Source organism: Cryptomeria japonica, chromosome 6 (genome assembly GCF_030272615.1).
Source record: "Cryptomeria japonica chromosome 6, Sugi_1.0, whole genome shotgun sequence".
NCBI classification, from domain to species: Eukaryota; Viridiplantae; Streptophyta; class Pinopsida; order Cupressales; family Cupressaceae; genus Cryptomeria; species Cryptomeria japonica.
Window position 1 is genome coordinate 78,792,831 of NC_081410.1, and position 18,435 is coordinate 78,811,265.

The 18,435-nt window shown below is 34.0% G+C and overlaps 1 protein-coding gene across 1 annotated transcript; it reads right to left on the reverse strand.

Annotated features, from left to right (window-relative positions):
• Positions 1–11,089: 11,089 nt before the first annotated feature.
• LOC131072847 (ABC transporter G family member STR2-like) lies at positions 11,090–14,610 on the reverse strand. Its single transcript, XM_058009130.2, has 6 exons — positions 14,104–14,610; positions 13,452–13,720; positions 12,895–13,129; positions 12,295–12,497; positions 11,670–12,162; positions 11,090–11,581 (listed from the first exon to the last, which is right to left on the reverse strand). Exons 1-6 carry the CDS (start codon positions 14,608–14,610, stop codon positions 11,090–11,092), a joined length of 2,199 nt encoding a protein of 732 aa, XP_057865113.2.
• Positions 14,611–18,435: the final 3,825 nt, after the last annotated feature.

Below are 18,435 nucleotides of genomic sequence, written 5' to 3' on the forward strand. Positions count from 1 at the left end.
CATCTTGTCACAATTCCTCAATGAAAGCTCTGCCAGTAAAGCCTTAAATCAGTGCCGGTAAGGGTTTACTCGTGTATATGATAGCATCCAATTATCAAGCCAATACCAACTGTCCAAAACATGCTTATGAATCATATAACACATGAAATCCAGTATAATTTATTGATCTAAACATGCCAGAAGTGCCAAATAGATAATCTCTTCTGCCAGTAACACTGGATCTTCTAGCAGTAACCTGTCTGCCGATAACCATCCATATCAGCTATTGTAAATTTGTCTGTCGGTAACAACTAGTGTTGACATCAATTACAAAACACCAATACCACACATAATCAATTCATCCATAATGCCAACAATGATAATGTCCTAGACCTTCTATGCTAGTTTATGTATGAGGGTTTATAGGGACTCTATGTTGGTATTTTGGTATGGTTTTGTCATTGATGTCAACACCTACTAAACACTTATCAACTCTGGCACATTGGAGAATCAACAACATTCACCGGCAAGTGACTCATGCATAGTCACCAGTATTTGGTACATTGGCAAGATAAAATGATCATCGACACTTGGAATGATATGGAAAACACTTGGTTATGTCAAAGACATTGTGTGGACACTTTGACCTGGAGTTTTATTTATTGGTATATTAGCATTTGCATATTTGCTATTACCGGTAAATAGGTCCAGTGTTACATCGACAGGTTTATCTTTTCCAGATCAGCACAACACGCTATGGAGATGATTAATTATTGTTGTAAATTCATTAAGCTGACATGTTGAATCGGTTATTGCATCGAATATTGTATTGTTTGTAAAATGTTTTTATTGTAATATCTTGTAGAGCCGACCTACTAAAATTGGTCTTAGGTTATGGTATAAATGTAAGATCTTATTTGTAAGATCAAGGGTGGAATGCGAAAAAGGATTGTGTGAAGGTATATGCGAGAATAAGCAGAGCTATACACGCAGACATCATTTGAAGATTGAAGGAGGGTCTTTGTGAAGACAATCAGAACTACATCGGTACTGAATCCAGCATATGAAGATGCTATTTTGTGCAGTACATTCTTATTGGATTTAACCATCCAATTGTAGTCAGTGTGACTCCCATTTTGTGATTGAGCAGTGAGCTCTAGGCACTTGGCCTTTTTGCATGTGCAGACCCCATTTATGTACACTTACTATCTGCCGTAGTATCATCTGATTGTGGGTAAGGTTTCCCACTGTGGTTTTTCCCCTTACAGGGTTTCCACGTACAAATATTGGTGTTATGTGTTGTGGATGACTTTGTCTTTATGTTTCTTGCACTAATCCTTACCAGTATAGCAATTAACTGTTAAATCTATCTACCGACATATTAAACTTGTTACCGGTATTAAGCATTAAGTTGGTTAATTTGTTTTTGGTTTGAATTTATTAGACAACTGATTCACCCCCCCTCTCAGTTGTCTCTGGGACCTAACAATTGGTATCAGAGCCTAGTCCTCATTTGCAGCTGTTTAACAGCTTGAGGAGATCCAATGTCTACTAACTATTTCAGAAAGGACAATCCTAAACTTGATGGAACCAACTATGGCATATGGAAGATCAGAATGGAGACACATCTAAATTGAATTGGAAAGGACATCTGGGATGTTACAAAGAATGGTTATACTGCTCTTACTTAGAGTCAGCCCACTCCACCCAACTTGACTAAAGATGAGAAAAATGATTGCAAAGAAAGAGAAGCACTTTTGAGCGTATTATTAGATCAACAAATCATGGGACTATTAGATAGGTCTACTACTAAAGCTATTTGGGATCATTTGGAAACACTGAATGAAGGAGATTCCACAATCAAAATTGCAAAACTTGAAAGCTTCCGGGTCAGGTATGAACATCTGAAAATGGAAGAAGATGAAAGGATTTTTGCTTTTATGGAAAGAGTAAATGAGATTGTTTTGGGTATTAAATGTTGTGGAGGAACATTAAGTGAGGATGAAATTGTTTCAAAAGTTTTAAGAGGATTTCCACTGGCATATAAAATGAAAGTCACTGCTATAAATGAATTAAGAACAATGCCTAATACATCAGTAACTAGGGATATATTGATTGGGAAACTTTCAGCTTTGGAAATTGAAGAATTTGGTCCTGTTGCTACTATAAAGATAGATTTGGGCTTTAAAGCATCAACATCATCTGCTCCATCATTTTACAAGTCTGATTGGAAAGCCTTTTATGCAAGAGAACTTGAAGAAAGCAGGAAAGAAAATGAAGAACTTGAAGAACTTGAAGCACTATTTGCAAGAAAAATGCCTAAAGGACCAGTTGGAAGTATATATGAAGGTAAAGCACCCTTTAAATGTTTTAACTGCAATAAGATTGGTCATATGGCTTTGAGATGCCCTGATAGTCATGCTAGACTAAGAGAAGAAGCTAGAAGGACATACAAGCCTAACCCTGAATATCAGAGATATAGATTTAAGAAGAATAAAGACAAATCTTGTTAAATTGCTGATGAAGGTGTGACTGATGATTCTGATGAGGATCCGACAGACAATGGATGGGTTTTTTTTTCTATAATAGAAGATCAACTGACACCTACTGCTCAACCGGTAGGACAGGCCTTGGCAGCTAAAGTTCAAGTAAAGGATGAATGGATTATTGATTTAGGATGCTCACATCATATGACAGGAGACAAAGGTAAATTATTGAACTTTCAAGAATACAATGGAGGCTTAGTGAGATTTGGAGATGACAAAGCTTGTTTAATCAAAGGTAAGGGTACAATATCTCTTGATGGTAAGCGTAACACTGACAATGTTTACTATGTTAAAGGATTAAAGCATAATCTTTTGAGTGTTGGTCAATTAGTTGAGAAAGGATTTCAGTTACAATTCAAAAATGGAAAATGCAAAATCATGAATAGAATTGGTTTGGAAATTGCAACCGGTAATCAGACTAGAGGTAATATCTTTCATTTAAATAACAGTGAAAAGACATGCTTAATTGCACATATTGATGAAAGTTGGTTATGGCACAAGAGACTTTGTCATGTAAACTTTGACTGCATGGTGAAAATAAGTACTACTAAGGCAGGTAGAGATTTACCTAAAATTGTCAAACCTCAGAATACAGTATGTAAGGAATGTCAATGGAATCAAAAGACAACTATCAAAAGACATAACTATCAGCACCTCGAACACCACATCAGAATGGAGTTGTTGAAGGGAAAAACATAACTATTTTGGATGCAGCAAGAAGTATGTTATCAGAAGAAAACCTACCACATTTATATTGGAGAGAGGTAGTCAGTACAATGGTCTATACATTCAAAAAAGTTCACATCAAAGGTGAAACTGGTAAGACACCTCATGAACTATGGTTTGGTGTTACTCCTACTCTTCAATATTTCAGAATTTTTGGAAGTAAATGTTATATCAGAAGAGATGAGTATATTGGGAAATTTGATCCTAGAAGTGATGGAGGAATATTTCTTGGTTATTCATCTAAGAGCAAGGCATATAAATGTTTTAACAAAAGATTGCAGAAAATTGTTGAAAGAACAAATCTAAAGATTGACGAACAATTCAGAGGAACTTCAAGGTATATAAACTCTGATCCGGCATCAAATTTTTTGACAAATGAACCTACACTGAATCCACCAGTACAGAATGAAGATCCAGTTACCCCGGTATCATCTAAGGATTCCACAGTAACTGAGGAACAACAATAAACAAAGACACCCTGGTATGTAAGACTGAATCATTCCAAAGATCAGATAATTGGAAACAAGTTTAAAGGAGTTATGACAAGAGGAAGATTGGCAAATGAAGAGATATGTCTTATTTCTCAAATTGAACCATCATCTGTTAATGAGGCATGTGAAGATAAATTTTGTATTAAAGCTATGGAAGAAGAATTAGAACAAATTGAGAAAAACAACACTTGGACATTAGTTCCCCGGCCTAAAGATAAAAATGCAATTGGAACCAAATGTGTATTCAGAAATAAACTTAATGAAGATGGTAAAGTTGTCAGAAATAAAGAAAGACTAGTGTGTAAGGGATATTCTCAGAAAGAAGGAATTGATTACAATGAAACCTTTGCACTGGTAGCTAGAATTGAGACAGTCAGATTATTTTTGGCTTTTGCAGCACACAAGAACAACAAAGTTTGTAAAATGGATATTAAATGTGCATTTTTAAATGGAAATCTTGAAGAAGAAGTGTACATTGAACAACCTGATGGATTTTCTTTGACAGATGACAAAGATATGGTTGTCAGGTTAAGAAAAGCTTTGTATGGATTGAAACAAGCTCCAAGAGCTTGGTATGCAAGATTGGATAAGTATCTTTTGAAGATTGGTTTTTCTAAAGGTAATGCAGACAACAATTTATATTATAAAGTGACTAATGATGACATTTTGATTATAGAAGTATTTGTTGATGATATAATTTTTGGAGGAGAAGATGGATTATGTAAAGAATTTTTTATTAAAATGCAGCAAGAATTTGAAATGTCTATGATTGGAGAAATAAAATTCTTTTTAGGATTGTAGATTTCATAGACTGATAAAGGTATATTCTTGAGTCAATCCAAGTACTTAAAAGAGTTACTAAAGAAATTTGGGATAGAAAACTCTAAAACGGTAAGCACACTTATGAAAACAAATGACAAACTATCACTAAGGGATGAATCTACACCTATTAATCCAACTAGATACAAATCTATGATAGGAGGTTTACTGTAATTGACACAAACTAGACCTGATATTATGAATGTAGTATGTATTGTTTCAAGATTTCAAAGTAATCATAGAGAAAATCATGAATGAACAGTAAAAATGATTTTTCGGTACTTACAAGGTACTATAAATCTTGGATTATGGTATCCTAAAGATGAAAACTTTGAATTATGTGCATACACAGATGCAAATTGGGCTGGAGATGTGGATGATAGAAAAAGCACCACTGACGGAGCATTCTTTCTTGGAAACATACTAGTTTCTTGGTTGAGTAAGAAACAAAGTTGTAGATCTTTATCAACAGCAGAATCAGAATATGTTGCAGCAGCAACTAACTGTACATAGGTACTATGGCTTAAGCAAATGTTGAAAGACATAAAGGTAAAATGCAAGGAACCTATTACTATCTATTGTGATAACACTGCAGCAATTGATATATCTAAGAATCCGGTATTACATTCTAAAAGCAAACATGTTTCTATCAAACTGAATTTTCTAAGGGAAAATGTTGAAGCAAAGGAAATAAAACTGGTTTATGTGAATACTAAAGAGCAAATTGCAGATATCTTTACTAAACCTCTACCTAAGGACACTTTTGAATATCTTAGAGATTAGCTTGGGGTCATACCCCCACCGGTAGAGACTTAGGCAGTTGATGATTGTCATCAACCAACATAATCAACAGAGAAATGTTTTATTCCGGCTTTGATGGGAAGCTACTTCTCAGGGGGAGTAGTTGGTATACTAAATTGATTGGTATTTTTTATATGAACTTGTCTTGGTAAGATTGTTTTGGTAAGAACTTTGGTAATTGATGTCAAAGGGGGAGAGATTGGTATGGAAAAACAAAAGGAAAACACATGTTGCTCCTAGGGGGAGAGATTGTTGTTTGGGAGAGATTATAACTCTCTATATTTGTATTTTGATTTCTGGTTATGATCTCTCTTTGGAGATTGTTGGTTTTTGGTATTTGACATTTCTGTTTTGGCACTTTGATGGTTTTTCCATCTTGTGTTGCCATCAATGCCAAAGGGGGAGACTGTTGGTATTTTGGTATGGTTTTTTCATTGATATCAACACCTACTAAACACTTATCAACTCTAGCACTTTGGAAAATCAACAACATTCACCGGCAAGCAAGTGACTCATGCATAGTCACTGGTATCTGGTACACCGGCAAAATATAATGATCACCGACACTTGGAATGATATGGAAAACACTTGGTTATGTCAAAGACATTGTGTGGACACTTTGACTTGGAGTTTTGTTTATTGGTATATTAGCATTTGCATATTTGCTATTACCGACAAATAGGTCCAGTGTTACACCAACAAGTTTATCTTTTCCAGATCAGCACGACATGCTATGGAGATGATTAATTATTGCTGTAAATGCATTAAGCTGACATGTTGAATCGGTTATTGCATCAAATATTGTACTGTTTGTAAAATGTTTTTATTGTAATATCTCGTAGAGCCGACAAACTAAAATTGGTCTTAGGTTATGGTATAAATGTAAGATATTATTTGTAAGATCAAGGGTGGAATGCGAAAAAGGATTGTGTGAAGGTATATGCGAGAATAAGCAGAGCTATACACACAGACATCATTTGAAGATTGAAAGAGGGTTTTTGTGAAGACAATTAGAACTACACTGGTACTGAATCCAGTATATGAAGATGCTATTTTGAGCAGTACATTCTTATTGGATTTAACCATCCAACTGTAGTCAGTGTGACTCCCATTTTGTGATTGAGCAGTGAGCTCTAGGCACTTGGCCTATCTGCATGTGGAGACTCCATTTATGTACACTTACTATCTGTAGTAGTATCATCTAATTATGGGTAAGGTTTCCCAACGTGGTTTTTCCCCTTACAGGGTTTCCATGTACAAATATTGGTGTTATGTGTTATATTGGTATAGCAATTAACTGTTAAATCTGTCTACCGGCATATTAAACTAGTTTACCGGTATTAAGCATTAAGTTGGTTAATTTATTTTTGGTTTGAATTTATTAGACAACTAATTCACCCCCCCCACCTCTCAGTTGTCTTTGAGACCTAACACTCTAATTCTTTGTTCAAATTTTCCAAGTCCCCATCCTCTAGAACCTTGTTTTGATATTATGTTAAAGATACTCCTATAAGAATCTCTTAATTGGAAAGGAGGAGGAACATTATAATGAATTTATTTGAAATTTGTAGTGTAAGTGTGTTTAGAAGGAACAAAGGGACAAGTAGATGAAGAAGGAATATCTTGTGGAGGAGGATTTTTCTTTCTTTCATCATGCATATCCTATTTGATAGATTGGGAAGGAAGACCATTATCATCTAAGAACTCATCTTTTATTAATGTTATGCTGGGAGATAGATCATGAATAAAATTCATAACATCATCTTCTTTAGAAATGTTTTGATGATTAAGATAGGCTCTAGGAGAATAAGGAGGATCTAGAGAGATTGAAACACCAATATTTTGATATTGACCCCCTTGTGCTAGGGTATGTGTATGAGAATAAGATGGTGTCATGCTGCTCTTCAATGCTTGATATCTATTAGAGAGATCATTGACAAGAGTATTAGCTTGTTATTCATTCATATTAGATAACCTAGGAGAGGTACAAATATTAGGTTTTCCATCAATATCTCTAGGATTGGGATTTACAAAAGACTTAATTTGATCTACATATGCAATGAATTTTATTAAAAATATCACAATAAAGCAACATGCACTATAAATGAAATCTTTGAAATCTAATTGATTGAAAGGAAGAAATTTGGAAATTCTAAAAATGCAATATGCCAAAGTGCTATGATTGAAAATAAGCAATGTGAAATGAAATCTAAGCCATTATCCAACACATGATTATGATAAATATAGGTGAAAAGAAAGGTAATAATATGTGAAATAAAAAATAAAATAGATTTATTAAGTGCCATTATTAATTTTTATAATCAGATCTGAAAATCAAAGTGATGAATTAGACAACCCACAAATTTAATTAACCCAAAATAAATTATGGTTTTTATGAATTAAACCTCTAAATTTATATAACTTGATTAAAATAAGATATATAAATTTGAATTTAAATATTGAAATATTTCCAAATCAGATCTAAAATAATTAATCCAAATTATACTCCTCACAAGCTCAATTTTAGAATTTTAAAAATTAGGGGTTTTATGAAATTAACCTCTAAATTTTTGAAATTCAATTGGAAATTAAACTTGTAAATGTAAATTTTAACTTTAAATTGCACAAAATTTTAGATATGATAATGTAAATCAGAATTAAAGGTGTAAGGAGCCCGGTTCACCAAAATGTATTTCATGAAAAATTAGGGTTTCCACCACAAGAAGAATGAAAACCGCTAATTTTTACTTGGGGACCAATATATTAGGGTAAAAGAGAAATTAGATAGATCTAAACCTAAGAGGTCTAAATGTTAATCTAATTCTAGGGGGTTTTGAATGTGCCTATTCTTTCCCTTGAGTTGAATTGATTTGTTGAAGATGCTGAAATTAGGGTAAATGTGCTGGAATTAATGTAAAAATACGTAAATAGTGAGCTACAGTTGTCTGATCAAGCCATGAATTTGGATATACGGATTGTAAGAGGATTCATACATGTTCCCAAAATGAGCTTCTGATTTTTCGAGATTGGTGTGACGGTCGCACTGGTCCTCCACATGTTTCGTACTCCAATGGGGGATCGATTCTTCCCTGTAAATAAAGTTGATCCTGAAGATCACTGCTCTGTACTTGCTTCCTACACATGCCCTTCACATAGAAAGAAGGGGAAATAGGTTGGGAATAGGGGTTTTCCTAAGTCACACCCCATTTTAGGAATTAACCTTGAATGAAATTTTGCAAATACTAAAACAAATAGTGGAAGGATATACCTCAAATTTGTAATGACTGATAATGATGCTTTGATTCTTGAATGTAGCCACATATGTTGTATGAAATGGAATGGACATGAAAAAATCCTAATTACACACACACATGCTTACATATGAATGTTGTAACTTTCTCCACAATGATTGAATGAAGAATATTCAGCCTTGAAGACTTTTGCAAATGCTTGATGACAAACACTTCAATGCTTAAGTGCTTTAGGTTGAATAATTATGATGCTTGGATGGAATTAAGTTGATCAAATGTATTTATATATGAGGATCTAGGTCAATTTACCAATTAGGCTGACTTTCAATGGTCATATTGAGCCACTAACTTCATTTCCTGCTGGAGAGATGGGTCTCACCCCCTCCTTGAAAGTTGGGCTCCAAAGATGGGGACCAGGGAGGTGGTGGTGCCTTGGTCCTCTACAATCAGGGACCAAAATCAAGGCCTAAGGAGGAGGACACACCTCCAAAGATCATTTGGTAGGTGTTTGAGGCATAAAAGTTGGAGTTAAGGCATTGAACGGACCCAAATAGGAGATGAGGGGGAGACACACTAAAGTAGGGGCACAAACATGAGGTGTAAATTGGCCCAGTGATAATTTACGAGGCTACAATATGTATATATGTCTTTCTTCTATAACAATACATATAAAGTGTGGAATCAATGTTATTGATAGCTATTTTTGATATGACACTAAGGAATAGGCTAACGTTTGCTTCTATCACTTATAGCGATGATATATCTTTCTATTCCCGATCTATCTTTATAAATATTCAAATGTTTTCCACTATTTCTTATAGTAATGATATTGTTGTGTCTAAATTGAACTTTATAAATGTGTGATGAATGGACTTTTGCTAATAGCAATCTTGGATTAAATGCCACCGATTTATGCCAATAGGAAATTTCTCTAATAGAGAGATCCAAACTAGATATAATAAATAAATGAGTAAGATTTAATAATGTTCTTGGAATAACATTCATCCTTATTAAATATCTCATAGTATTGTATAGCTACGACCATTGCACTATAGATCATTGAAAATAATTGTATTTTATATTTTTCTATGTACCATTCTACCAAGTATTTTTTCCAATTAAAGTTTTTCCAATCCTTGATATTACAAATTGTATTGTGAATTGAAAAACATGCACATAATTTGCATAGTTTACAGATTCATAATTATTGCTTAATTTGTCTTGCTTAAATTTATAATAAAAATGCAAGATAAAGAATCTTTGTAAGAAGAGATAATAACATAAAATAAAATTGAATTCACCTGAATTAGTTTCTGCCTTGCCTTCCTAGATAATGTTTATATTACTACTTCTATGGAGGGCTCCAACATCTTCATAACCTTCATTAAAATATCCTTGTACTTTGATACCATTGTAAGGCTAGGATTTCCAATAGAATGAAAAATGGAAAAGAAAAATTGTATTATTTTATATCCGATACAAATGAAGAATACATTATTAAAGATTATAAGGCAATGATAGAATAGTTAAACTACCTTCAAAAATAAAACTGTCAAAAAAACTTTAAAAAATTGAAAAATAATAAGAACTCCAATGATTAATATAATAATAGTTATTTATTTTTTTGATTTTCTTTAAATATAGTTTGATTGTTGTCTATTTATTCTTCATTTCTCTCAAGTTATATTTTAATGTTGGGGTTTCTTAATTTGAAGGCTTCGATATTATGTATTTTCTATTAGTTAATTAGGATTCAAATTTAAGACCTCCTATATGTAAGAGTGTTTTACCACATTGAGATTGACTATGCTTCACAAAAATACATCTATGCCTATTAAATACACATGTAGGTCCATCAGGCACACACTCATATTATTAATTTAAAAGTAAGTAAAAAATATCATTAACTTTCAAATGAATGTGAACCACTTGATCAAGTAGCATTTTGTCCATACAATAGAATAATTAAGTTGCTACAAAATAACCATACATATATTTAACTCTAAATATATTTTTGCTTTTGAAGAATAACAATTTCCTCGAACTGCCGGCCTCTTTATAAAGAAGACTTTTTAATATGCTCTTTATATTAATTTCGCCAACAAAAAAAAATGATGAGTATGGAAGAGATTGACTTACGTATGGAATCAACATCTACAAAACTTTTTTGAGAACTAAATGAAATAGCTTCAACATACTAGCGAACAGAATAGAATTTTAGTAATTAATCTGTGAATGCTAGACAAACATGGAGAAGTGAATATAAGCATATAATCGATGTTCTATTATGATTCATAAGGGCAATTATTGCCCACAATGACTGAACCATTTATATCAAAACGATACATAGTTGAGCAATGCAAATTACAATAAATAACATTGCGAAATAGAAATGGACAATATCTTAGAAACAATACTTCCATATCAGAATTTCCAGTAGACATGAAAGAAACCCATCGTGTTTGGCAGCTGTTGATCATTTCCTCTGATTTTTGGAGTTAAAGCGCAGAATAACATAAAAGAAAATCCTGTAAATGACTGCCCAGGCAAGAAGATAGGCCAAGCTTACCCACTTGTCCATTTTATCTGTACTGATGGACAAACTTGTTAAAATTTGTGATCGATTCAAGGCACAGTTGCCTGTTTCATCGAAGCTGTAGCATACACTCCTTGAATACTCGTTCATGATCATGCCTTCGTAGGAATACTTGATGGTAGAGATATAGTGCATCCATTTCCAGTAGACTGGAATACTGCCTCCTGGAATGAAGAAGCCACAGAAGAGAAAGAATATGGCAGTGAAGGCAATGACTGCAGCATAGCCCATGATATAGTTGGGCACCAGTGAACTCACGAACACAACGAAGGAATTGGTGGTTATAAGAGAGACGAAGAGGAGCAGCACAAAGTAGTAAAAATCTCCTCGCAGATTCAAGGGGAACCATACTATGATGAAATATGTGAGAGCCTGAAACATTCAATTTAGTATATTTATCTTTAGAAAAATTTATGTAAAATAGATATTATTATGAAAATAATTATATTTTTAAACATACCTGAATGAATAAGAAAGGCAAATAAGTTATGAGGCCTGCTATGGCATATGAGGAGGCTCTATATGCATTGTGTGAGGTCTCCCTTATGAATATGAAGCGTTCTTGTATAAAGGCTGGGACTGCATCATTGGAAGAGAAGAAGAAGAGGCAAACTGTGGATATGAAGAAAGAGAGTACATTGGTCATGCCTTGGACATCTGCTTTTGGCTTTAAAAACATGGTGGCCAACATCGCTCCCATCACTGTCAACACTACTTGTCTTGACAAAAATAACTCTGGCGTTCTTTTGATGTTTTCAAAGTTGCGCTTTATCAAAATTAGCACTTCTTTCCCAAATGAATTTGGGAACTTTGGGCCCAAATCAAGAGCATGCCTTTTAGAGGAATTTTTGTAGAAATAATCGGACTCATTAACAGTGCAATCACTACCATGAGGAGTTGATTCATTTGAAGATATGACTTCTATAGATTCCACGTAACTTGGTGAAATGCTACTGCATTATATATCAAAATCAGTCATTACTATATTAAATTGAGTAAAATGAAAAATTAAATACAATAAGATAAATAATAAACAAAATAATTTATTAATCATTTATTTAATATCCTCATATTCATTTATCTACCTTTTCATAGGGGTGAAATTGAAGGCCTCCACTAAGCCCGCTCCACCCTTCTTCCTTCTCGGTGTCCGAATGCTGCTGTCAAAATTGGTTGATGCCTCACCATGAATGTCCACTGAGATACACGCCTCACCATGCATCTGCATCACGCTTGGGCTTCTCAACGCCATCTTTCCTGCACTCCCAATGTCCATTCCTCTCGATATCTGTCACAATCACAATCTCCATTACAATACAGCTTCTCATCTGGTTATCTTAACTTATGACAATTGATACAAGTTTTTGAAATGAAGAAATTTTTAACTAGAATAATATTCTTTAGGCTTAATATGTGGTTTAGTGTGTGGTTTAAGGTTGTTCGTCTTTCAGGGAATGGTTTATATCACACACATTAAGCTTACATTTTTATGTTTAAAAATGTTAAAATATTCAAAGTTGACTGACATTTTCTAGGCTTAATATGCTGCTTAATATATGTGATCACATTAAGAATATACTTCTAAACTTAAAAGTATTAAATACTTAAAATTGAATAATATTTTCTAGACTTAATATGTTGCTTCCTGTGCGATTTAAAACTGAGAAGGGCTGAAATTAAAGTACCGAATAAGTAGAAACGAGTGATATGTCGATGTCCTTGTCCTTGGTGAGCGACGGAGGCTTAACTTTGGTGTAGTAGTATCCTGCGAGCGCAGAGACAGTGAAGGAGGAACGATCATATTCAGCGATTACGTCCAGCAAACACTCAATACTGTTCTCGCCCTTTGGCACATTGCGTGCCATGTTGGATAAGTGAGTTCCCACACCCTTGGGAGATCCTTGGTATATCAGATGCCCCCTGCACAATGTAAGATGAGTTTTTAAAAGATCTTAGATGATCTAAGATCTATATCACTTCTTTGACCGCTTAAGCTGATTTTTGATTTGATCATGAAACTTTGACTGCTTGATTTTTGATTTGATCAAAGAAACTTTTGTACTCTATTGTATTGATAGAACAATTTATTTGATGAGGCAAATACAATTCATTCATTATCATTTAATCTAATAAACTCTTGTAATCTCTTGAATTGATACAACAATTTCTTTGATATTCCATGGAACTTAAAAGGAAAAATTTGTTGCAATAGAAATCTATGTGGGGAGGAAAATGTGGGTACCTGGCGAGAACGATGAGATTGTCGAGGAGGGAGATAATGCGGTGGGAGGGCTGGTGGATGGTGAGGATCACCACCCTGCCGGCCATAGCGACGTCGTGGACTTTCTCAATAACGCTGTGAGCGCTGGAGGAGTCCAGACCAGAGGTGGGCTCGTCCAGAAACAGAAGCGCCGGCCCGTGAATTATGTCCACTCCAATCGAAACTCGCCGCCGCTCCCCGCCAGAAACTCCTCGTACTTCTTCGTTCCCAATGTACGTGTTTCTAGCATTCTGTTTACATAAAATTATAGAATATGATAAAAAATGTTCATAGATAGAATTCTAGTATGATCTAATTCAGAAATAACAATAATCAATAATATAGATTGCATTCAATATATAGATTGTGAAAATTTGATATTATCTTAAATCATAGAATTTGATCCCATGCAAAAAAAAAAATAGAAAAATCAAAATTCTAACATGATCTAATCTAAAAATCTAATCTAAAAGAAACAACAATAATAATCAGTATTACATTGAATCATAGAATCGAAACTTGATGTAAATTTTATGAATACAATATAATTTAGAAACAATAATGATCAATATATCCAATACATCAGTAATCTTCTAACTAGAAGTAGGAGACGCATTAGTTCTTAGATATATACCGTTAGGCCAAGCTGGTCTATGAGCTTTTCAACTCTGGCTTCTTTCTCGGAAAATCTCACACTTTGTCCAAGCCTGAATTCAGCGGCATACATTAGAGTCTCATAGACTGTAAGCATGGGAAAGAGCCTGTCATCCTGCATGACATAAGCAGAGGTTCTCTTAATGAAGCTTGGGCTCATCTCCTGACCATCCATAGCCACCGTTCCACGCAAGCTCCCACTGGCTATCCGCCCAGCAAGGCCATCAAGAAAGGTAGATTTGCCGGCACCACTAGGCCCCATGACAGCAGTTATTGAGCCCTTGGGCGCATGGCCAGTAATTTTATGAAGCAGGTCAATTTCTTCCGCCACCCATTTTCCCCCAACCTTTTGTTTCTTTATCACAGTATACGTTAGGTTCCTGAATTCTAAGCCCCCAGTCACCTGCTTGCTTGGCTTCGAAACGACATAACTGGGCTTGACAGTTCCGGGATTAACAGCACCACGATGGTGACGTTTGTCGTCCATGGGCTTACTTGAGTCCTTGGTCCTCATCTTCTTCAGCCCAATTGATTTTACAGAAATTTTTTAAATCAAAAGCTTGAAGAAGATGGTCCCCTGGGTGCACAAACAGGCCATTGCATTCACTTATACTTGTTAGATTTCTACTTCATGTGAGGAGAAGATGAACAACGTATCACAGGTGGTAGTGAACAGGGAACTCCATGACCTAAGCAATAATTTGTTATCGTTATATGATTGTAGATTTAATCAATGTGGGAAGAAGGAAACCCACGAGAAAGAATGGTTCTTATCAGTTGTTTCTTTTTTCTTGTGATACGGTAAACAACCATCATCAAGTTTTGAAATCGTGTGGTGGCGAGAAAAGCACAGTTTTAACGAACGGTGAGCTGTGGAATTTGTCTTGAGACGGCGTTTTGATATTGTAATCAATCAAGAGAATCTCCAGATGATTTTGTTTCATATGCTTATATCGTACTCACTGGTTTTTACGATGTCACATACGTGGATATCCGGGGCGGCAGCTTTCAGAATCTATTATTCGTGAAAGTGGTGCTACCGATGAAGTTTGTATTTACTGTGGGTTTTTGTGTTTTAGAGAGTGGTATTTTATTTTAGTCGTTTCACATTGTAGTATTTTAGTAGTTGATGTTATATGGTTGGTTTTAGAAGTAGATAATATGGAACGGTTCAAATCACATACATTAAGCTTACAAATTTAAGTTTAAAAGTGTTAAACATTCAGTGTAGACTGATATTTTCAATGTTTAATATGTTGTTTAAGGTGTGTGATCACATCAAGAATACACTTCTAAACTTAAAAGTGTTAAACACTCAGAATGGACTAACATTCTCTAGGCTTAATATGTTGCTTAGTGTGTGGTTTAAGGCTGACCGATGAATATGGTTACTTTTCAAGGTATTCTTGGAAGATTCTTTTAAAAGTCTTTTATGAAGTAAAAAAATCTGGTTATATTTTTTAAATAGTTAAGAATTTTTATTTCAAAATAATTACTTTGTCAAAGATTACTTTTAACATAAGAATGAATTAAAAAAGTTTGAGTTTATAATGAAGTCTATCTTGATGGAGTACAAATTCTTGCTAAGAGGTTTTTCGTATTTAGATTTACTAAGCCTAGTCATAATAAGACATTCTTAAACATGATCTTTGGCATATGCATAGGTCTTTGTTATTTTTCACCTTAGACTCAAGGCTTTTTCATCTTCGCTGAGAGATGCTTGTAGGTACATATTTAGATTGAGTTTTTTAGCCTTTCTTCATCTTGTTGAACATTTTGGACTATATCATAGCCCCTTAATTATGATATTTGTGTTGAACTTGTAGACAACAAAATAATTCTTCTATTATTCATCATTATTTGATTGTAAAATCATTATTATTATTATTCATTATCATGATTAATATAATCATTCAATTGAATATTTCTTTTTTCCTTAATTAAAAGGAGTTGATTACCATCCATTAAATAAATAAATTAAATCTTAATATTAATCTATTATCCATCAAATAATAAAATAAAATATTAAATTTCACATCATATTCTCCAATTATGGATCACATTAAATAAATATAAATTAATCCAATGTTCATCTATTATCTATCAATTAAGAAAATAAGATAATAAATTCTACCTCATATTCTTTTTATCTATTAAATAAATAATAAAAAATTCAAATTTCATCTATTTTAGTTAACTAAAAAACCAAATTAGTTAACTCAATAGTCAAATTAGTCCACTCACTAATCGATTCAATCTACCCACTCATGCTCATAGTTATCTATTTTATGCAAATAGTTAAATCCTCCTAAATTCCTTCATGCATTCAATTTGCTCGCTAACACAAATAGCTAATTCATAGTTAAATTTTGTTAACAACTTAATCAATTTGAGATGACTAATAATCACAAATTTCTCTAAAAATGTTAACAACTCACAACTCATCTATGGTTATTGTGGAGGAGGAAATTTGACACCCTCAAGGTGATGAAATCCTAGAGGAGCAAATAAACCTACTCCACCTTACTAAACTGGCACTCTGGTGAGCTAGGAGATATAGACTACTTAACTACCCAAATCTAAAACAAAGTTTTAATGGATAAAAGGTTTGTCAAACTACCAAACTTTAAAAGACAAGTCACAAAGACTCTTTGGTAGTCTTTGCATAGTCTTTGTCTGGGGACACTTACGTGGGTTGAAGACGACAACACAACGTGGTAACCTCTTGTATGAACATAACACAAAGACACACACAAAAAGTACATAGCAACACACATATATATCAAATGAACTTTTGATCTAAATGAAAGAATGATAGAGAGAAAAACCAAGTATAGCATTGAATATAAACTAAAAAAAGTGAAGAAGGATGCTTCACAATTGGTCTAAGATTAAACCCTCTTGTTAGCTTCTGAGCTCACTTTAAAATCACACACACATAATAGAGAGAACATGTTGGGGTTGTGTATAGAGGGCTGCCATAGTCAGATCCCTACTTTGACGTTTTCACCTCCATGGACAACTAAAAGGCTAGAAGATGGATAAAGAAAAGAACATAAATAATACAAAGTAGATAATATGCTATTGGAGATACAATGCTTCAATGGTTAAATAAAGAGGAAGAAAATGCCCTTCAACACCAACAAAACAAGATCTTGCTAGTGTGAAGGTGAGCACCAAGAACTCCTTCGATACATAGTTGGAAAGATAGTGGTGAGATAAACGACATGCAACAATGGTGGAATGAAAGAACTGTGATCAAGAAGTTGCAGGCTGGTGTTGAGACCTCAAAGAGTGTCTAAGTAGTTTGAATCTATTGCCAGAGAGCCCAAATGTAGCTATCAAGACTAGATAAACACATTAGGCTTGAATCCAACATCGGTGTGAATGTACAAAAGAGTTATGAACCTTGCCAATTGAAGGCATAATACTCAAACAATCACCTTAAGTCTACAAATTCATGAGATGATAGCATTGTTGGCAATTGACACTCATTCAGTTTCTTATGTTATCATTGATGGCAACATTGGCAACATATTTTGGTTCACCAACATCCGACAGACACTTCACCGATATTAAGGATTTCAAAGGTAATTGACAAACTAGGTACCGATATGGGAAGCTAAAATCACTTGGAGATCCGGCAAAGGGTAGTATCCGACAAAGCATTTTATAATTCATATGTATTTGTAATGAGCCAACATGTATTATCATTTTTATATGTAATCCGACATATGGCATAAATGTTTGTAAGGGTATATAAGTCAGTCTATTAGGTCATTTAAGATATAACATTTGAGATAAGATCTGATATGAGAAGTTTATGTATGCAAGATCATTTGTATGGGAAAGCAATATTTTGTAATGATCTGTAGATGATTTATAAGGTACTCATAAGGTGTATGTTATTTCGACAAGGGTTTAGGGCTTAAGAACTGAAATAGTCAGAGCCTTAACCAGAACTCAATTAGGCATAGCAGATGCATTATATGAGTTCAATTTTGCAATTTTGTACCTGAAAGTGATTGTAGTCAGTGATATTATTGGTGATGAGCAAAGTTATCTAGATAGTGTGCCTTCTTGCATGTGCAGGCCCCTATTATATGTAATATCTCTTCCTATGGCCAGTGAATTGATATTGTGGGTCACAAATCCCACTGTAGTTTTTCCTCATTGAGGTTTTCCATGTATAAATTCTCTGTGTTATGGTGTTCATTTATGTGATTGTATTATTTGTTTCAGTTATATGTGTTTATGTTTACTGGTTGATGAATGAATGTTTTGATAAGGCTAAAATATTATATTCCAGTAG